We start from the raw sequence: 23,523 nt of genomic DNA on the forward strand, positions 1-23,523 counted from the left end.
TGGTTTGGGAGTCGGTCTTTAATTTGGATATGTATCTCCAAAACTGCATGTTGGTTCTTTTGAATATGTGTCTTTGAACCTATGCGATAAAAAGCTGGTATTTGGTGAGTTTGGAAATACATATACGAATTTAAGAGGTATTTGAGAAATTTTGCCAAGGGCCCCCCTTAGAACCCTTAAAGATACATTAAGAAATCCTGAGAACCCTTAAAGATACATTAAGAAATAGTCTAAAGATAATGTTGAGGAAGTGCCCTAATCATGAATTTGGTGAAATTTAACGATTCCACTTCTTCAGAAATGGCTTACATCAACAAAATAAACTCTCGTTGGATGCAATGCACTCTTAGGGGGAAAAAAAATACCCAATTCCTCACATAAAATTGCTCTTAGATGCTATGAAAATTTGAAGAACTATTCTTGCCACTAATAAACTTTGTTATACAAAGGAACTTTGGTTGTGATTCCTTTTTAGAAAAGTCAATTTATTTTATCATACAAGTGCTAATTTGATTTCTGATAGGAGTGTTTCTTTTTTATGATTTAATTTTGTCTTGTCTTCAAAAGAATATTGTGAAAAATGAGCATCATTATCATATAAACTAATTGAATAATATCATAAAATCTATGAAGCTAGAAAATCCTTTCCTTAAAGGTATGAAAATCCTTTGGAAGAGACATTGTGTAAGATAATAAATTGTTAACATTGAAATTTATGATCCAGTCAATGAGAACAATTAAAGATGATCTCATACTGGTGATGTCCAATTAGGAAATTAAGCATTTCTAATATTCTATATAGGCATAAGTAGCAAGCCCATAGGAACAAGTATTGGGAACTCAGACTCAGTCAAGCTCTTACATTGCTAGTAAAGTCAGTACATGTCTGACAGCTGCAATCTGAAAACCGGCAGATGTCACATCCAAAGCACACACAAGAAGTGCAACCTTTGCACGTTGGAGACCGACCACATCCTCGGTAAACTCTTCGACTTCCCCGTTCTTCTTCATCGTCACATGTTATCCTGAAAAACTTACTATTACTAATAGGTTCCATGCATAAATCATTGTAGAAATAATTGGTTCAATACATGACAGTACAAGATGAAATGGATTTACTCTTCAAAACCAAAGGATATAGCATGATAGGTGTATCGAATATAAAATGTTTCGTGTTCTTTTTAACACTGAAATTCTAGTCCCAATAAAACAAGCAATACAGATCAAAACAGTATGTTCGAAAGAAAGAACTCGAACTTATAGTCACCCCGTAGTTACCTTATACGAACCATTCAACACACCAAGAATAAACTCAATCCATTCAAGGGAAAAAAGAAAGTGAGCAAAGAATTGCGCGTTACAAGAAAGACAACTTGAAGTGTACTGGTAACTGGAAATACCGTGTTTGATAGGCGAGAAAAACACTGGTTCTGCTAAGATAATGGAGGTAATTATCACTCTAAAGAACATAACAGTCTAAATAGCATCAACAATGATTATCAAGTTCGAAGGTGAAAATGTTGACAATCCAATACTATAAATCTACTTCCCTTAACTTTGAAACTTCTACAAAAATTGCATTCCATCTTCTATGCGAAATTGAACACAAATTAAACCCAATATAAGTATCACATTAAAACTGACATGAACGGACCAGTTCGGATATTAATAAATTATAGCTTAGTAGTGACAGCAAAGAGATTTTTGTTCTTCTTTTAACCGTTGAAAACAGCCTAATATTTATCCACCAAAGCTAGGCTCTTCTTAGATCAATAAAAGATCGCAAGATACAAGCCGAAAAGGCAAGTGTGTTACATGAATTCAAGATAGGGTATATTTGGATTGATTGTACATGATGGAATGAAGAGGAATAGATTAGCTAAATTTTTAAAATGGATGCTCTCTCATTTCATTTCATTCCATTCTACCCTATATTGTAAAAAAACTAAATCGTATTGATTACTAGAAGTAAAAGTCCATTTTCAATAGATTTTCCTCCATAACGTCTCGGGAGTAATTTGAATGGAGTCTCTACTCTATACAACGCCACTGCTATTCACCACAACCAGACCTACTATTCTCTTCTACATGGTAACTTGAATGTTTCCAGATTCGTGCCATTATCAAGATAGTTTTCTTTTCAATAATTTTCAAATTATGATTTTCTGCACAAAGCTATTCAATATGTGACAAGCAGCACAGATCATTACAAAACATGAAATTTGCATCACAAAACTCGAATACATTACTAAGATCTTCCTATATATTTTTCTAAACTGGATAAAAGATGCTATTTGGTGTAATCAAAATCCATATGAAGCATGGTGAATAAACTTACTTGTCATATGGAAGATCAGAACATTTCCAGTTTGCATCTGCCACAGCATCATGGTGAATGCGACATTCATCTTTAGATCTCAGACGAAATCTACGCTCTTTGTTGCACCTAGTACAGCGAACAAACTCATCACGGTGACCAACCCGGCCATTTTGGGATCTCTGAGAGCTATTAGCAGCTTTTGATACTTGATTATAGTATTTGAGCAGCACCGTTTTACACAATGGAACCTTCTCGCCATTAACTATAACCCAGATGTTATTCTTCCATTTCCTTGCTGTCTCTCTTCCAGAGTGTTTCTCAAATGCAGCAGGAGTCAATTTGTCTATCATTTAAACAGCATATGCATAAATTGATGTCATGAAGAAAAAAAGTCTAAAATTGTCTTGGGACACGAGGATGCAAGATAGCGAATCATAATGGCATTATAACACTCTTATCACTAGATATATGAATATGATTCAGACCAAAATAAAATCCTTCACTAATACTGGCTGAAATTATTAAAATCATACTAACAAAATGAAAGTGAAGCTAACAAAAGGATCATCAACCTACCTTGCCCGCCACAATCATGAATTAGCCATATAAACGAAATAAACTAGTACTCGTCCGTCCTCGTCAAAACACTACCAGAAAGGGAGCAATAAATCTTTTCTTATGAATCAAAATTTTCAATTAAATCAGGAAGGTATAGTAGGAGATAACTCTATGAATTATATTTTCTTATGTCAGTATATTTCATGTATAATATGTTAAGCAATTACTTAAGCACATCTCATGTAGTGCTATGGCACCATCCTGCAATGTGGCATACAAGATTTCCTAAGTAACTGTCATTACACATGTTTAAATCACTAAATCTCGGTCCTTCTGCATCAAGAGGTACTCTACCATGTCAATCTACTCGTTTATATCAATATTCAAGTAATAAAATAATGACCAAAGTGGATCAATGATGGATGGATGAATATGGCGGCAGGCCAGAAACCCGACATACATACATGCTGTTTCAGCCTAAGGTAATAATAAGTTAACGCACTGTGGCGGATGGCATGATACAAAAACTGCCTAGTGCCGCCATGGCAGAAATTTGACTACACTGCAGTAAATACATGGAACAACTAAAACTTGATATTGCATGTAGATAATGACTGAAAATTGTTAGACTCTAAGCTTAACCATTGGTGATAGCACATATATTCACCCCAATTACAAACAAATAAAAGGATATATAAGTGGCACGGATACATAGTATTCAACAAAACATCAACCATACTTAATTTAATCTCACAAAAAAACAGCATGCTAATTAAGAATCTTCCACATTTGCATATGATAAACATTCATCTAACCCGATCATAAAGAGTATCAAACCAACAAGTTCATTGAGGCAAATCAACATACACTTAAACTGTCTAACTTCCCATCACAAACTCCATACACAAAGCAGATCAAAACTACCTCATAACACAACACAACTCATCAAAGTCAAACCCTCACCAAACCATAAACTATCAACACATGAAGTATTGACATTGACACATACATGAGACTTCCGTACAAATTTAAGAAAATCAATGTAAACTATGTGCCAGTGTGGTATCGATATCGATATCTATTATCGATATCTGGTATCGATATCATTTGTTATCAATATCAGGTATCGATATCTATCATTGACATCTGGTATCAGTATCATCTATTATCGATATCATCTGTTATCGATATCTAGTCGTGTCGAATACCAAACACGCCTTTAATCTGAAATGAGTAGACAGCTATCAACATGCACACAGACAAAAGAGCAAAGAAACTGAAGAGAGAGAGAGAGAGAGGTTGAGAGAGAAACCTTCTTGACAACCAGGGGTGCATTCACAAATAATTTGAAGATAGCCATTAAGAAAAACCCTAAGCCTACCAACAGCATCACCGTATCTATGACTGGTACACCCACACGTGACTTCAACATAGTCGTCAAGAAGCTTCACCCCACTCATTTCTCTGAGCTCTTCCTCGCTGAACATTGACAACCCACTCACTTTTTCCAACCCATTCGCCATTTTCTCCATAAAAGACTCTGTTTTTTAGCAGAAAACTATATGGGTGGGTGCGAATAAATGCAACGGAGTGTATAAGTATTTATAAGGTTGAAAGATGAGGAAAATGTTAGAGATCTGAGGGTGAAGAAATATTAGAGAGAGAAAGAGTGGTTGGTGATGGGGTTGAATGAATGTATTGAATTAGCTGGCGTATAGCAAAAACAAATTTTGTGAGGTTAAAAGGGGTACTACTTGCATGATATGATGACAGTTGACATCACCAGAAAAAGAGAGAACAAAAGTTTATAGAAAAAAAAATCATTTTTTATGTTCAGGTTTTTGATTTGTGTGCTTTTGTCGGGTTCGGATCCTCTTCCATGAATACGCGGCGCGGCCCAATAAATATTTTTTACATCGAAAATAAAATTTTGTTGTCGCAGCGCTGTCACACTAGGAGAAGATCCGAATCCGAATGTGATTTCAATTTTAAAATATTGTATTGCACTTTGAGTGAGGATATTTGTTACTATATTTGAGCTTTGCTAGTATAATTTGCATTTAAAATGGAACAAATTAAGTGGTGCTCAAAAGAAATGGTAGAAAACATAAAGCTAAGGTATTTGGAAGGAGAATTTGATTCTATTCTCTACAATTTTTTAAGGACATTACAAGCTTTGTATTTTTTTTTCGATAGCTCAAACTTACAAATGAGATATTATGAGTTTGAACCCGCGCTTTTACATCGCTTTTACATTAGTATGTTTATGGATACTTATCAATTGAGTTTCTTTTATAGACAAAAAGCTTTATATTTTTTACAATGTAGGAGTAACATACAAGTATAAAAATGCATACAATTAAATGTTAATTTAGTTGTATTATTATTTTGACAAATTTGGTCCTATATAATTTAATGTATATGTTTATGGTAATAGCAAAGGAGATTAATTGTACGTTCCAATTAACCATACATTATATTCATTAGTAAGAATTAAATACTTTACTTGTTGGTTTCATGCTCTTAATTAAACTACTAAGAAATGAAGGGTAGTCATGAATTGTACAAATCCAATTAACCTTCACTCTAGAATGACCTTCATGCAATGGCAAAGAAAAAAGTGATGACCCTTTAAAAACGAATACATCTAAGCGCCGCAACTCTTAAAGACAAAGTGCAAATAACAGGTGGCTGGTCTGGTCTACATAGATTCCATAGTACATGTCTGATCTGCATATTAAAGTGTAGGCAAACAATCTCTGTGCCATTATATAGATTTTATTTGATTTGCAGAATACTCCTAAACTTCTTTGTCTGCTATCATTACATGTCTGGCACTTATTTGGTTCTTCAAATAATTTTGTCTTTGCGGAATCCAAATCCATTTCTATACACATAAGAATATAGTAATAGAATGCTCCATCATGGTGTCCTAATGTCAGCTCGTTTGATAACTCTATAGAACCGATTGATAATTGTATAGAAACATCTGGAGTGATATAGTTATAAAAGATTAAGGTTGGATCCCTGACAAAGGCAAAATTACTAACATAAGAACTATATACTTATTGCTTATAAAAACAGTACATAATCATGATTTTTCCAAAACGCTCAAGACATGTATATTGATCCTGTTGTCTTTTCTTTTGAATTTGGACTGTGAAATAGGCCATATAAGGGTAGAAAAGGTAAAGTAGGAGTTGTTTTTTTTTTTGTCTTATCTTGGTAGTAGTATGTAAGTTTTGAAATAGGCTTTTTATAGGGAAAGAAAAATGTAATTAAAATAGTTCCTTTTTACTGTGGCATGCAATTGTGTCCACCAAACTCTAGTGCTCTTTTGACCTCAAACAGTTACAGTACTATTTGCACAAGCTTACAACACAGCATTATTCCAACAAATGGTGCATCACATAGATAATTTTAAAGATGACTTTTACAACTTATGAAGGGTTGTACTAGTGTTTTTTTTAACGACAAAGTACTATCATGATGGCAGACTTTTCCTCTTTATTAATGATCAAATGTAACATCTGTTTATAAGAGTGTCTCTATGAGTATTATTATGACTACTATGGTGCTCATCACTCTGCCATGAATTTGCAAGGTAGCGTTTTTTTAGTCAATGAAGTGGTTAGTCATTATAAACTCAAGTACACAAATGTGAATACTAGTGTTAAAACATTGGGATGACATTTAATTTAACAATATCGATTATTTTAGTACAACATTTATAAAGTACAGTTAGTTTAAACAAATTTGTATTGTTGATCAATAAAAAAGGTATTCATTCGGTTAACACTTTTGTTTGCTAGTTTGAAGGAGAGGAGGTGAGAGGACTTAAGAAAATAGAAAAGATTTGGTGAAAAAAATAGAAAGATTCTGAGTAGAAGGATTTTGGAAGATTGAATTTTATTTATAACACCAATAACCCCCTAAAGTGCTGAATTCAAAATTGTATTGATGGAGGCCTTACATAAATTTTTCAAATATTTTTAGGTTGCTATAGAATTTTAAAAATTAAAAATATAATAATGATAATGACTCTTTTGTCATTCTAAATAAAATAATTTTTTTAAATAGATCAAATACATTTTTAAATTTTTCTTTTTCAAAAATTTTCCTTCTCTTCCAAACTCGGAAAAAAAAAAAAAACTAAGATTCTAGAACACCTTCTCTTCCAAACTCGGAAAAAAAAAAAAAAACTAAGATTCTAGAACACATGGAGATGGTTTGTTACATGTTTTCCTATTTTGAAACGCATACCTATGTCTATATTTGGCACAAAATATGACTTGTTTGTTCACCACCAAACCTAATATATTTGACTTGATGGGAATCATACACTCTCCTACGGAATCCAATGACTTTTGACATGTCACTCAAAGGTATGCGGCGGCACATGCGGAATTGGATTCCCCTCGTTCATGCATTACAAATCTTGACTATATTAGATAAAAATCAGTTCATATTAAAAGAAAGTAATTTTTTAGATTTTGAGAATAAAAAAAAAATTATGTTTGATAAATATTTACTTGTTGCTTTTTTTATTTATATTTTTTATTATAAAAACTAGTATTTTGTGATAAAACAAAATAATAGAATAAAGAAAAGAAAGAAGAGTGTAGTGTATAATTTATATTTTAAGTATTTATTTCTAATACAATATAAGTTTTATTTATAGGACATATATAATAAATGGAAAATTAATATGGAACTTATAATATCTCATTTCCTCTTCGTTATATTAAATGAACAATTAGAGTAATTAAAAACATCCAACAACATGAGATGCTACACTCATAGTCATCAAACAAATTGCTCAGATATTGAAACAAAGATACATAATACGTCAGTGCGGATGAATCGATACTAAAATCACCATTTATTCAAACTTCAACTTTATAACACAACGGAGATAATTCATCCATGGTAATTCACCATCTTCGAAAACAACTTAAAAGGAATACCAACACAGCAATAATATAAAAGAGAATTCACAATCTTCTCAAAACTTCCAAAAGCAATCATAAACAAAAGAATCGTAAAAAAAAGTTCATTCCCCGATGTTACGTATCAGAGCAAAACCCGACTCGATCTACGCAATACTAGGCGTCCTTCATACCTCAGCTACTTTAATCTTTGTCACCTGCGCGTTACCCACCTAGAGGTAACATTCAAACAAAAGGGGTGAGATATCATAAGAATATTAGAGGAAGTATAATAATGAGTAAACAATAATTTAAACACACATAATTATTCTTTTTCAGCGTCAAACATCAGATCATGTACGGTGAAATGCAATGGGACTGGCACCGACTCATATGCATGTGGTACCAACAGGGCATAAGTCCCCTTCGCATTTTTTTCAATTAATAGAGGCATCAACAAGGCATAAGCCTTCTTCGCAGTTTGCACTCAATCCACACAATGGGCTTGAGGCCATCTTAGTTTGTCAATTCAGCCCATCGTAATTTGTCAATCTAGGCCAACGTGTTTTCCAATCCAGACCATCATAAAAATGCAATGCATGTGACTCAATAATGCGACATCATAAAATGCAACACGACGACAACAATTATGCAACCACAAGGCGTAAGCCTTCAACACTTGTCGATCCAGGCCATTGATGGGTCTGTAACGTATAGCCTAAATATAGTACTGCAAGTGCACAGCCTATCGAAGTAATATAAAAGATTATCGAACCACAGAGACCAATCGTCAATCTATCAACTCTATTGTTAAGGTGCTTATCTAAGGTGAACAGGAATATTATTGTGAGTGCAGTGCAACGAGGTAAGTGAGCGGAGTGAATAACAGTTTAAAGCGACAGGTTGGAATATAAATCATGAAACCAGACTATGATCCAGACATGCATAAATGAAACGACTCTTGGGGCAGTATTTTTTGTTTGTAGCAAAGAATCAACTTAACAAGAACTTGTAGCTTTTGGCTACTAAGAACCGAATTTACTCTTTAATTTAACTTCCTTTATTGTCACTTATAAAGGGTGCCTTCCGCGTTAAAGAAGTAAATCTATTTTTAAGAAATTGATAGTTTTGACTTAACAGAAAAGTGATTTTACTTGGAAAGATTAACTTAAAGAGACTCTTGGTTTTTGGCCAAGAGTCAGATTTCAAACCTACACCCGCGTCTGAAAATAGTTTCAAAATCGTTTTCTAAAAAGGTTAATGATTCCTATTTAACCAACCAAATCGCTTTCGCTTCTTTTGTTTGGTTAAATAATAATCAAGTCGTACCTTTGATATGGACGGCTTTTGATCTTACCCAATAATCATTGAAACTCAAATTGACTTAATTTAAAAGTAAAACATCCCCAGAGTAATTTCACTAACATGATAATTAGAACACAGACATGATCACAATCATTACATTCAAATCTTTATAATTTATCCAGACATAATGGGTGCGAGTCTATAACACATGTAGACTATGATAAGTGCAAGTAATTAAAAGGGTGCGAGTCTATAAATTGTGTAGACTATGGTAAGAGCATTTAAAGTCTATAAAACATGTAGACTATGGTAAGAGCATTTAAAGTCTATAAAACTTGTAGACTATGGTAAGAGCGAGAAAATAAATAAAGCAAGTAAATTAAACCTTACTCTGATCGGAGATTTGAATCTGATACAAAGTGAAGGTTGGTATGATAAACTTCAATCAAAGTGCTCCAAGACTCGATTACAACTCAATCTACACCGTAGTAACTCCCCGATGTGAAGAGGTTACTACTTTATAGAAACTGATAGTATATGGCTTAAGTTTGTACTAAGCTTGGATGAAAAACCGAAAATGAAAAACTAAACTATATATAGTGGACTCTGGAACTGCGTAAGGACAGGAGTGCCCCTCAACTCCTTTTGAGGGGGAACCTTTTTGTGAAGGCCGCGGGCGCGGAAGTTCCACCGCGGGCGCGGTGATGAGTAACTGATAGGATCGTATGATCGTGGCAGTTAGCTCCATTAAGGAGTGGGCCATGTCACGACGTTCTCTATGGCCGGCGCGGTGCAGGAAGTCACGAGTGCAAATCTCCTTGAAAAATCCTATTTTCCTGGCGTTTTGGCTCGTTTCTTCACTAAGGGCTCCAAAAGGTAAAGAATCCTGAAAACAAAGGAAATTCAAGCATAATACGAGAAAATGATAATAAAAACTAAGGAAAACACGTGATATTCGTGCCAGAAACATAGTGCGATTCAGTGCAATCAAATCCTCCCACACTTAGACTCTTGCTTGTCCTCAAGCAAAAACTCTTAAAAGTAGATGAAGGAAAGTTTTGGTGTTTACAGGCATTGGGCAAAGAGGGATTCTAAGTTCGAGTAAAGGTGTGTTGCTAGGCACTAGCTATCCGAACTAAGGGTAACGTAACAACACTAAACGCAAGAATGCGAACATAAGCCTCATAAGTATGCATACCGACCCCTAATATCCTACTATGCTAAGACCCTTTTTAGTACGAGGTCCTTTTTCATTCGGGTGCAATCACATTAAGCCCGTTATCCGTACGTACTCATGGTATAATGACCGGTTAATGACTCTGGTCTCAAGTAACGGGGCTCTGGTACAAGAGTTGGTGTAACCCTTTTTTATTTCAACTACTCGAAGTTGTGGGGGATCGGATCGTAGTCCTCCCTACCAAGTCCAGCACCAGATACCTCTTGACCAACTACAACGGGTGTGCCCTTTATAATAATTTTTTTCTTTGTTTTTATTGGTGCTTACAACAATATCGAGTTAAGTAATCTTGTGAGGATCACCCAACTCACAATTGCACACATATATATTTTTTTACTTTTTTAGGAAAAAATAGAGATCATTCACTTATGTTCATCGATCCTATACTTAGAGCATGCTTAGGCCGGAGCCGACTGCTAAGATAAACTACTTAAGGACCTATATGTACAGTTTAGTTAAAGTCATAACACAATGGGAAGAAAGAGGGTCTAATCTAACTACTTCATAAAGCTTAAGGTGCTAAAACGATAACAATTTTTTCGAAAAGCGAGTGCCTAAAACAAAACAAACTCTATCCAGAACCTGTCTCATAGCCCAAATCCTTAAAAACAACCATAATTTCCTTTGAAAAAAAAATATTGTAAGTCTAAAGGTGGGGGAAAAGGGTATACACTACGCATAAGGACTCGTCTATCACATGCATTTTATTAACTAGCAAAACAAAAACATACTAAAGGAAAATGAAAGCAGGAAATGAAATCGATAAATGCTCCTCCCACATTTAAATCGGACATTGTCCCCAATGTTCCAAAATAAGGCAGGTAGGAGGTACCTGAAAATGCTAGTGAGGTCCACTAGCCCCAACACCGTCCTGGGTGGTACGGTCGGAACGGCGGCTACGGCTACGACGGCGGTGCTCTCTCCCCAAGGCTAGCTGCTCCATCCTCTCTATCAAAATGGCATTTGCTGCTTGTAGCTCTTGAGTCCTACCAAGGAGGGTACCTTAGGTAGCTTCCATCAGCCGAAAGTGACTAGCATATGTGGTCTGATGACAGTGCTGCTCATCCTGGAAAGCCAGTTGACTTTCCATAATGGTTTGCAAAGAGCGGGCATTCTGCACTTGGGATGCTTGCATGAAGGCCATGTTGTTAGACGATAGGAATGGTCTAGAGGGGGGTGAATAGACCACCTTTATCTGACTTAAGAAAATTTTAGCTTTTGAAACGTGACTTCCCTGAATCACTTAATCATCTCCGAACGATCGAGTTATCGGGGACCAGATATGTGCACTAAACCGAACGGATGAAAAACGGCGAATTGTGAATTACGTTTTAACAAATTTACAAATTGAGTCGATTACATGCTTAATAGAATATTACTCACAATGAACGTTTATACCAAAATTTGAACAAAAATTGATTGAGGAATTTTATCGAACACTTGGTGATCGATATTTACCAAACCTTGATTTTTGTTCAAAAATGGAAATTTAACAAAACGAATAGAAACAATATAGAAGTAAGAACGATAAAGAACACGAGATTTGTCAAGGCGGTTCCTCTATTGTCCTCGTAGGAGTACGTCTGCCCCTAATTTCAAATGATATTAGGAAAGTTTTATTTGATTGCAAAATGTTTAACAAGGACAGAATTTACCAATCACCAACTACACACATGCAGTAAAATTGAATACAATTCGATCCTCCCCTTGATTCATGTCGAATAGAGTCAATGTCAATGATCTTCACCGGTCAAGACCCCGATCATTCCTTTTTCAATCCTCTGGTTGTAGCAAATTTGTTGAGCGGATCTTCAATCCCTCAATCCCTTATGCGCGGCTGAATTGATTACCAAAGCGAAGCGATCGTCAAAAACCTTTGAATCAAATCTTTGATGGAGAAGGAAAAACCCTAAGGTTTTATACAAGAAACACCCTCAAAAACCTTCACTCGAACAAGATAAATGTCTACCATCGAATCTCGAACAAGATAAATGTCTACCGTCAAACCTTATCAACACACGTTCCTTACTCCGATCGAAAAAAATGATTATGTGTGATTTTCGATCAATAAGCGAAAGGTTGAAGATGAGAAGAAGCTTGAGTATATCTTTCACGTTTCTTGTTAATTTGCTTGAGAATGATCAATTTGATATATATACCACACCCTTTGCATTAGCCAATGTCAACGCAGTAAAAACCAGTAAAAGTAGCGATAGGTCGACCTGCTCCCCTGCATAGGTCGACCTATTTGAATTATGCATATGTTTTTGGACCAAGCATGACACATGCGTCGACTTGAAGGGTCGGCGTGTGCATACCCGAGGTTTCCTCAAAATTCCATGCGTCGACTTGAGCCATCAATACGTCGACGCATTCTGTTTTTACACTGAATCCTTAAGTCAACAAGATATGATGTGTCGACCTGAAGGGTCGGCGTGCGCATACCCGAGGTTCCCTCAAAATGTTATGCGTCGACGCATTCTGCCTGGACATGAAATCTTTCACAAATGATAGCAGTAGGTCGACCTATTGTACCTGTGAGTCGACCTATTGAGGTCTTGTAGCCAAAAATGATTTTCTTTGTTGCATCCATTTGATTTCTTTTATTACACTTTAATTATGTCAAGTTCACAATGTTTTGACATCATGAAAACCACACATTTGCCCTCACATACTCCCTCTTTTTGATAATGGCAAAACTTGTGAATTTTTGTTGAGGCATTACGTAAAACAAAATGCTTGCTCCCCCTGTCTTGGTGCATATATTTGTTGTAGTGTACTAATTCGCTAATCCAATGCATTCTCCCCCTTTGACAACATCAAAAAGAGACAAGCAATATTATGCATACATGGTGGGATAATATCATTCAAGGTTAATCATCACTAAGCCCTTTTGCAATCATAATCACAAAGCAATCATTCACATAAAACGATACTTAATGACAAAATAAAGAAGGCAACAATAACATAAATAACCAAACACACAATGAGCACATAGCTCAAAGTAATATCCTTACACAAACACATAGTACGGAAGAAGATTGTTCAGAGATAACATTAAAATAAAAAACATAAAAACACTTAAATTGTTCATAAAAGATGTAAATGATTCATGCATGAAAAGAGGACACTAGGCATCATCATCTTCATTTCTCTCTTGATCCGGAGGTGGAGGTTGAGTGGCATGAACTTGAGGAAATGGGTAGTGTTGCATGAAGGAATTTGTGAACCAGGAGATTTGGTTGCTTTTAGCGTCAATCATACCATAAAGCGTGTTGTACTGTTGCTCTTGAATGGTGGAATAGGCTGCAAATTGGGCACCTTGCTCAGTGACACGAGTGGTCAAAGTAGTAAGGCGCTCATTCATCAAATTTTGATTCTCAATTTGTTGGAGACGCATAGCCTCAAGCAAATTAGCCATATTTGAGCCTTCCTTTCGAGCACCCACATCTTCATCTTCATCTTCATTCTCTTCACCATCTTCAACATCCATATCATCCTCATCTTCTCTGTTGAGATCCGCATTGTTACCCCTTAGAACAGCTCGGTAGGTTCTTGTGGCTTGATTGTAGAAGAATCCAATCATGTTCAAAGTTTTCTTTGTGAACTCTTGGTCGATTGAAATGGACAGAATTGGAAGCCGTTGAGTTGGAATATTAACCCTGTTAAGCACCCATTGAATGAACAATGCATATCCAAGTGCGGTACCTCTACCGGATTCCTTCAACTCAAACATTCTCTTTGCTATAAAATGAGGCCAATTTACAGGAATTCTGCTCTTGATCAGCCAGACTAGATAAACCTCTTGTTGGTCAACACGAGAATACCCCGCTTGCTTAGGACGGATGATTCGTGCCACTATCCATTGCAAAATTCTTTCAATTAAGTTCAGCAAACCTGTAGTAGCATTCCTTGGAAACAAATTGCTTTGAACTATATGATCAGGATGAGGGCGCCTCAACATATTATTTAAGGCAACATTGTAGTCAAACTGAGTCAACAAATTTGTGTCAGTTACCGTTATCGCATCATCACTTAGCGGAAACAGACCGACATGCTTCCAAGTATTTTCGGTGATGGCGTAGGTAGTAGTGCCCATCTGAAAGTTGAAAGAACTGCCATGGAAGGGTCCTTCCATTCCATTATAGAAAATCCGAACCAAATCCACATTGTAATCATGACTCAATTCTAGAAAAGCACCCAATTTTTGAACTTCAAGAAAATCAATTACCTGTTGTAGATGAAGTCTACGCAGGGTTCCTGTAAACAGCATAAATTGCTTGATAACTTTGCTCTTGCTAAAGTTGGATGAGTAGAATTCAACAAGTTCATCAGGAATTAGAGATAAAGCATTTTCCACTTACGGCTGTGGTTGAGAAGAGGAGTCTCCTCTGTTGGCTCTCTTTCTTGAAGATTTGTGGGAAGCCACAAATGAATGATTGAAAGGAGTTTGAGAGAATTGTATATGGAGAATTTAGGGTTTTCTGGTGGGGAGGTCGACGACACAAAGAGAAGGAAGAGAGAATGAGATTAGCTTGAGCCCCTTTTAAATGTAACCTAATTTTTGAAATTCTGCGAACGATGCGTTGACCTATGCAGGTCATGCATCGACGCATTAGCTTCAGATATTTTAAAAATTTCTTGTGATAGGTCGACTCACAGAAGGAGTAGGTCGACCTATGTTTTGCATATTTCAAAAATGGGTTAAATGCAATAAGTGTATGCATGTCACAACCAAATTCTGCATAAAACATACACACTTATGAACAAGTAGCAAGTTTACCATGTTGATACATTATCATGAAGAAGATCTAAGATTGAAACGATATTACCTTTACACATGGGAGATAGAGAAACATGCCCTCACATATCTTGAATTAACCCTTCAATACATTTGTGAGAACACAGATAATAAAAATAAATAGAGCATATGCAACTACTCATAGTTGCAACCTATCCGATATATCAAGGACACCAAGTTCCCTACGGATGTAAAAGAAGGGCTCGGTAGCTAGTGGTTTTGTAAAGATATCGGCAAGTTGATTTTTGCTATCAACATGCTCAAACACTACATCACCCTTCTCCACATGATCTCTAAGGAAATGGTGTCGAATTTCTATGTGTTTAGTGCGAGAGTGCAAGACCGGATTTTTGGTTGAATTTATAGCACTTGTGTTATCACAAAATATAGGAATATGATCAAGCTTGACATTGAAGTCAAGTAATTGTTGTTTGAGCCATAGTATTTGAGCACAACAATTAACGACCGCCACATATTCCGCCTTGGCGGTTGACAAAGCAACAGAAACTTGTTTCTTGATATGCCAACTTACTAAGGAGTTTGAGAAAAAATGACATGTGCCACTAGTGCTTTTCCTATCCAATTTGCAACCGGCAAAATCAGAATCGGAATACCCAACCAAAGAACAATCACTACCTTTGGAGAACCATAAGCCATGCTTATTTGTACCAACAAGATACCTAAGTATGCGCTTAACAACTTTTAAGTGAGACTCCTTAGGACATGGTTGGTATCTTGCACACATGCAAACACTAAACATAATATCCGGACGAGAAGCGGTAAGGTAAAGTAGGGAACCGATCATACCTCTATATCTTCTTACATCAACCGGCTTACCATGTTCATCCCGATCAAGATTTACCGCGGTAGGCATAGGAGTATCAATGGCCTTGGACTTTGCCATGTCAAAGCGTTTACTGAGCTCTTGAAAATACTTAGTTTGACTCGCAAATGTGCCTTCCTTTAGTTGCTTGATTTGAAGTCCAAGAAAAAAGTTTAGTTCACCCATCATGCTCATCTCAAATTCTCCCTGCATAAGCTTAGAAAACTCCTTTACAAGAGTCATGTTAGTAGACCCAAAAATAATATTATCAACATACACTTGAACTAATATAGAATGATTTTCATGTCTCTTAATGAATAGGGTGGTATCTACCTTCCCTCTTGAGAAACCTTGATTTATCAAAAAGTTACTAAGCCGCTCGTACCAAACTCTTGGAGCTTGTTTAAGACCGTACAAGGCACGCTTAAGTTTATAAACATAATCGGGATAATCAACATTTTCAAAGCCGGGAGGTTGGGATACATAGACCTCTTCATTAATAAACCCATTTAGAAAAGCAATCTTAAGATCCATTTGATAAAGCTTAAAGTTTCGTGAACATGCAAAAGCAATTAACAAGCGTATTGCCTCAAGTCGGGCGATCGGAGCATAAGTCTCCTCATAATCGATCCCTTCCTCTTGGCTATACCCTTGAGCAACAAGACGGGCCTTGTTGCGAGTGATAATACCGTTTTCGTCTAATTTGTTCCTAAACACCCATTTAGTGCCAATTACTCGATGGTCTCACGAAGGGGGAACTAAGTCCCAAACATCATTTCTCTTAAATTGGTTTAGCTCTTCTTGCATAGCTAAATACCAATGCTCATCGACTAATGCATCTTTGGAGTTTTTTGGCTCAATTTGAGAGACGAAAGAATAATAAAAGCAAAAGTTACTTATCCTTGACCGTGTTGTTACTCCTTTTGATATGTCTCCTAGAATTTTCTCCATAGGATGGTCCTTAGAAGATTTCCATGCAAGGGGAAGATCACTCTTCTCACTTGGTTGGTCTTCCACTTTATCTTTAGTTACTTGATCCACTTCCTCTTCAATATTCTCGGGTGAGAGGGAATCTTTATCTTTCTCAAGCTTGGCATCCGGATCCTTAAGTATACTCTCAATTGAGATACCTGCACCATTAAGAACACTACCTTTTCCGACAACTTTCGGACAAGACTCATCAAAGAAACATGTACGGACTCTTCAATAATATGTAACCTTTTGTTGTATACCCTATAAGCTTTACTAGATTGAGTGTATCCTAGAAAGATACCTTCATCCGCTTTTGCATCAAGCTTACCAAGATTTTCCTTTCCATTATTTAAAACAAAGCATTTACATCCAAATACGTGAAAGTGGGATATGTTTGGTTTTCTTCCTTTTAAGAGTTCATACGGTGTTTTGTTTAGAATAGGTCGTATCAAGATCCTATTTAAAATATAGCAAGCCATATTTATGGCACCGACCCAAAAGTATTTTGGAAGCCCATGTTCATTAATCATAGTCCTCCCAAGTTCTTCCAAAACACGGTTTTTACGTTCCACCACTCCATTTTGTTGTGGAGTTCGTGGTGCGGAGAAGTTATGATTAATGCCATGATTTCCACAAAACTCTTCAAAAAGATGATTTTCAAACTCACCCCCATGATCACTTCAGATGGATACTATGTTAGTATTCATCTTATTTTGAAATAATTTGGCAAATTTCTCAAATGCGGAGAAGGTGTCACTTTTGCTTGCTAAGAAAATCGTCCAACGATATCTAGAGAAATCATCAACTATGACAAACCCATAATAGTTCCCACCTAGACTTTTTATTCTAGATGTTCCAAAAAGGTCCATATGAAGAAGTTCAAGAGGTATCGTAGTAGATACAATGTTTTTAGATTTAAAAGAGATCCTCCTTTGCTTCCCCATTTGGCACGCATCACATAAGTGATCTTTGGAGAACTTAATTTTGGGTAGGCCAACTACTAGGTCTTTTGAGACGATTTTATTAAGAAAATCAAAGTTGACGTGAGCCAAACGTCTATTCCAAAGCCATGAGTCTTCACTCATAGTTGCTAAACATTTGGCCTCGATCAAAGATACCTCATTTAGGTCAAGCATGTATACACTGTTTACCCTCAGGCCTTTGAACACATCATCTTTCTTGTCATAATTTCTAATTATGCAACTTTCTTTTGAAAACGATACCGAGTATCCTTTGTCGCACAATTGACTGATGCTAATAAGATTGTGTTTAAGGCCCTCAACTAGAAGGACGTCAGAGATAGTAGTAGAAGAGGGATTACCTACACTACCTTTACCGAGTATTGCACCCTTGTTGTTATCACCATAGGTCACAAATCCTTTCTTCTTAGCCACAAAGTCATAGAATAAAGATAAGTCACCCGTCATATGTCTTGAGCATCCGCTATCTAGAAACCATCTTCTCTCGGATGGCTCAAGACATTCCACCTACAAATTTAAACAAGGGAAATAGGTACCCAATTTTCATTGGGTCCTTGTGTGTGAGTGAAACAAAGGTTGCTTTTGGGAGTCCATTTGAAAATGCCCTTGGGAACCAAGAATCTCCTAAAGCGACATATTTTAATGGTATGCTCCCTTTTGCAACAATATAGACATCTTGAGTTTGAATGGTCATCACACTTGCTAAATTGATCTTTTATCACATAAGTGTATCTTTGATACGGATTTACCATACTATTTTTGAAATGTGATCGATCAATAGCATATGTGATTTTTGGTTGTGAAGCCTTGTCTAATTTGGATTTGATAGTTTTAACTTCTTTTTGCCAAATGTGACAAGTTTCACATCCTCCCCATCTAAACCAAGGATTCTTGTCAACTTCGCTTGTGTCTTTGATACCTTTAATCATTGATTCCTTGAGAGTTTCTAATTCCTTTTCGGAATCGGAGACTTTCTTCTCAAGGTATTTGAAAATCCTTTTATTTGAAGCTAAACGTTGAAATGCTTCCTTAGCTTTATGATGCAAAGTATCAAAGGCATGCTTTAATTCAAAATAAGACATAGCATCAACATTATTATATTTCTCATGACTTACAATCTTTTTCTTCTTTTGATGTGCCATGAGGCATAGGTTGACGGTTTCCTCTTCATCGCTTGAGCTTTCTTTGCTAGATGTATCAATATCACTTTCCCAAGCGATATAGGCTCTTCTTCCTTTTGTTTTCTTCTTTCGAGGTTTGCTCTTTACCTTATCTTTCTTAAGCGAAGGGAAATCCGGCTTGTAGTGACCCGGTTTACCACAATTGTAACAAGACCCTCTAGGTTTAGTCTTCTTATACTCATCTTGCTTGTTAGGCTTTGATTGACGTCTATAGTCAAATAGATTGTTGTCTGAGTGTTTAATTTCATTCTTTCGAAGATATTTATTGTATCTTCTTACGAACAATCCCATATCTTCATCTGAACTATCATCTTCATCACTAGATTCACTATCACACGAATCTTTGGTGGATGACTTATAACTTGAAGCCTTTAGAGCAATAGACTTCTTTTCGGTGTCTTTTGACTTCTCTTTCTTTTTTTTCTTTTCGTGCTTATTTAGGTTCATGAGATCTTGCTCATGCTCTTCAAGCTTTCCAAATAGAGCCGTGAGATCCAACGTCGAGAGATTGTTGGCTTCTTTGATTGCCGTGACCTTAGGTTGCCGTTCCCTACTAAGACATCTCAAAACTTTGTTAGTAGCTACGGCATTGGGAGTAATATGCCCCAAAGTGTGTAAACGATTAATAATATGAGAAAATCTCTTTTGCATTTCCGTAATGGTTTCACCTTGCTTCATGTGAAAGAGATCAAACTCTTGAGTTAAGGTATTGATTCTAGCTAGCTTGACATCCTTTGTTCCTTCATGGGCGACTTGTAATGCATCCCACATTGCCTTATCCGTTTGGCAATGCGATACACGAAAGTACTCATCAACCCCTAAGGAAGCTATAATCATGTTTCTAGCTTTCCAATCATACCCGTAATTCTTTTCATCTTTATCATCCCTTTGTGCTTGAGGTTTAGGTCTGGTGACGCCTCCATCGTTGGTTATGGTGATAGCCATAGGACCATTGACGATGACATCCCAGATTTTTCTATCAACGAAGTTGATATGAATGCACATACAGTCTTTCCAATAACTATAGTTTTCTCCAGTGAAAACATGCGCTTTATTATACGCCCCTTTTTGACCGCTCTCCATTTTCTAAAAAGTTATATCAAGCACTAGATGAACTGGAGCTCGTGATACCACTTGTTAGACGACAGGAATGGTCTAGAGGGGGTGAATAGACCACCTTTTTCCGACTTAAGAAAATTTTAGCTTTTGAAACGTGACTTCCCTGAATCACATAATCGTCTCTGAACGATAGAGTTATCAAGGACCGGATATGTGCACTAAACCAAACGGATGAAAAATGGCAAATTGTGAATTATGTTTTAACAAATTTATCGATTGAGTCAATTACACGCTTAATAGAATATTACTCACAATGAACGTTTATACCAAAATTTGAACAAAAATTGATTGAGGAATTTTATCGAACACTTGGTGATCGATATTTACCAAACCTTGATTTTTGTTCATCAATGGAAATTTAACAAAACGAATAGAAACAATATAGAAGTAAGAACGATAAAGAACACGAGATTTGTTAAGGCAGTTCCTCTATCGTCCTCGCAGGAGTACGTCTGCCCCTAATTTCAAATGAAATTAGGAAAGTTTTATTTGATTGAAAAATGTTTAACAAGGATAGAATTTACCAATCACCAACTACACACATGCAGTAAAATTGAATACAATTCGATCCTCCCCATGATTCAAGTTGAATCAAGTCAATGTCAATGATCTTCACCGATCAAGACCCCAATCGTTCCTTTTTCAATCCTCCAGTTGTAGAAAATTTGTTAAGCGGATCTTCAATCCCTCAATCCCTTATGCGCGACTGAATTGATTACCAAAGCGAAGCGATCATCAAAAACCTTCGAATCAAATCTTTGATTGAGAAGGAAAAACCCTAAGGTTTTATACAAGAAACACCCTTAACAATCTTCACTCGAACAAGACAAATGTCTACCGTCGAATCTCGAACAAGACAAATGTCTACCGTCGAACCTTATCAACACACGTTCCTTACTCCGATCAAAAAAGATGATTATGTGTGATTTGCAATCAATAAGCAAAAGGTTGAAGATGAGAAGAAGCTTGAGTATATCTTTCACGTTTCTTGTTAATTTGCTTGAGAATGATCAATTTGATATATATACCACACCCTTTGCATTAGCCAATGTCAACACAGCAAAAACTAGTAAAAGTAACGATAGGTCGACCTGCTCCCCTGTATAGGTCGACCAATTTGAATTCTGCACATGTTTTTGGACCAAGCATGACACACGCGTCGACCTGAAGGGTCGGCGTGCACATACCTGAGGTTTCCTCAAAATGCCATGCGTTGACCCGAGCCATCAACGCGTCGACGTATTATGTTCTTACACTGAATCCTTAAGTCACCAAGATATGATGTGTCGACCTGAAGGGTCGGCGTGCGCATACCCGAGGTTCCCTCAAAATTTTATGCGTCGACCTGAGGATGCAATGCATCGACGCATTCTGCCTGGACATGAAATCTTTCACAAATGATAGCAGTAGGTCGACCTATTGTACCTGTGAGGCGACCTATTAAGGTCTTGTAGCCAAAAATGATTTTCTTTGTTGCATCCATTTGATTTCTTTGATTCCACTTTAATTGTGTCAAGTTCACAATGTTTTGACATCATGAAAACCACACATTTGCCCTCACACATGTTATCGGCCTCCTGTTGCTGCATGGTGGGTGCTTATCTCGGGCCATGTGCTCACGCCACATGTCTTCAGTGACATGGAAAGTAGGAGCGGTACCTGCATGAGGGTTAGAAGAAGAGGGTGTAGTGTGTGATGGTGAAAAGTGGGGTGGATCCTCCGTACGGTAGTCGAACTCATCATCAGTGTTGTTACCCTCATCTGTAGGTAGATTTGGGGGCAGCGGACCAATAAAAGCAGGGGCATTAATATCGTAGGTCCAGTTGCGCTCAAATCTGATATCAGTACGACAGGTACAAGGCATAACAACACTAGGTACGGAGGAACCACCAACCACAAGGTAATAACCACCTTCCCGCCTCGTCTTGAACAAACACATATCTTTTAAAAACTTAAGGTTCTCAATACGAGGTGGAAGTGGGTCGAGGGTGGCAAGCTCTGTGTCCAATCCAATGGCACGAGCGATAGTGGTAACCAGGCCACCAAAGGAAACCGGTCCTCCTTTCCTCAAAACATGGTGCATGTGGGCAATCATATACGAGACCAGATTTACTATGGTGTCGGCTAGGCAACTTTGCATGATAATTAGTTCCTTAGCATTAACCTTGTTCGGGTTCTCCCGAGCAAAGATGGTAGATGCTAAAAGGAAACAGAAGACGCGAAGGGCAGGATTATGGATTTACGAAGCAAGTAGGCCATCAAAAGAGTTTTCATTTTGAGTAGTGATTCTGGCCCAAAATGCTTCGAATGCTCAATTCGTGTCCATGGGAGCTTCACAAATATCACCCTCCCCATAAGGCAACCCTAACATGGCTGCTAGATCATCGGCGGAGTAGTCATATTCAACGTTAAACATTCTAAATTTGACTCCACCTACGGTGCTAGCAGTGTTAGGTGAGACGTTATATATTATGGAACTCAGAAATTCGAACCTCAGCCTAGGGTAGGTGAGTGCTTGTGCGGCAAAGATATCATGCATGCCTAGTTTGTTTAGAAGGAAGAAAACACTATGGTATATCCCTAGAGAGTATAGAGAGTTTTCATTGATATACCTTGTAGAGTGGATAGGTGTAGTTGCCAGCTATCATACCCCAAATTTGCCCATCTCACTTTTCCTTTCAAGCTCATACCAAAGTTCAAGACTCAAAGGCATACTCTCCTAAGCAATGACCTCCTGAACTAGGGTTTTGATTTCTTTGAAGAAAATGAATGAATAAAGATTTCTAATGGAATTCATATGACTTCTTATGTTTCAAAATATCTCTATGACAAAATTCAAGTTTCAATTCCAAGGATTGACCACTCAATTATTCAGAAAGTCAACAGTCGACTTGTTTGACCTAAAAGTCAACTGTAGTCAAAGTACAGTCAAAACTCTTGATTTTTTGTCAACAATATTATTTTGAAGTTTCATTCATCATTTGATCAAGGATTGATCATGATTCATCAAGAAAAGATTTGAACTCAACAAAACCAAAAGTTTCTAAATTAGGGTTTTCATGGGAGAAAGTCAACTGAACTTTGACCAGCCATAACTCCCACATGGAACATCAGAAATTTCCCATCCAAAGCTCATTTTGAAGGAAATTTAATTCTCTATAATTTTGTGTCTCACAAGCCAAGTCTAAATATGCTTCATTTGAGAGATATGGAGCAATACATTACATGTCCTTCTAGAAGCTCGCAAAAAGCCGTTTTTTGTCAGAAGCCGTATCATCAAGATAAAATCTCCAAAAGGA

At 36.8% G+C, this 23,523-nt stretch overlaps 1 protein-coding gene across 1 annotated transcript; it reads right to left on the reverse strand.

Moving 5' to 3' along the window:
• Positions 1 to 626: 626 nt before the first annotated feature.
• On the reverse strand, positions 627 to 4,665 carry LOC131601707 (protein ULTRAPETALA 1-like). Its single transcript, XM_058873577.1, has 3 exons — positions 4,191 to 4,665; positions 2,339 to 2,663; positions 627 to 1,025 (listed from the first exon to the last, which is right to left on the reverse strand). The coding sequence occupies exons 1-3, from the start codon at positions 4,408 to 4,410 to the stop codon at positions 851 to 853; spliced, it is 720 nt and encodes a 239-aa protein (XP_058729560.1). The 5' UTR covers positions 4,411 to 4,665; the 3' UTR covers positions 627 to 850.
• Positions 4,666 to 23,523: the final 18,858 nt, after the last annotated feature.

Source organism: Vicia villosa, linkage group LG5 (genome assembly GCF_029867415.1).
Source record: "Vicia villosa cultivar HV-30 ecotype Madison, WI linkage group LG5, Vvil1.0, whole genome shotgun sequence".
Taxonomy (NCBI): domain Eukaryota; kingdom Viridiplantae; phylum Streptophyta; class Magnoliopsida; order Fabales; family Fabaceae; genus Vicia; species Vicia villosa.

What these genes read in the sequence shown, in the direction of transcription:
- LOC131601707 (XM_058873577.1), bottom strand. Translation starts at nt 4,410, where the DNA reads ATGGAGAAAATGGCGAATGGGTTGGAAAAAGTGAGTGGGTTGTCAATG. An exon ending in CACCCCTGGTTGTCAAGAAG is followed by an intron (nt 2,664 to 4,190) that starts GTTTCTCTCTCA and finishes TTTAAATGATAG; the next exon opens with ACAAATTGACTCCTGCTGCA. An exon ending in TCTGATCTTCCATATGACAA is followed by an intron (nt 1,026 to 2,338) that starts GTAAGTTTATTC and finishes TAAGTTTTTCAG; the next exon opens with GATAACATGTGACGATGAAG.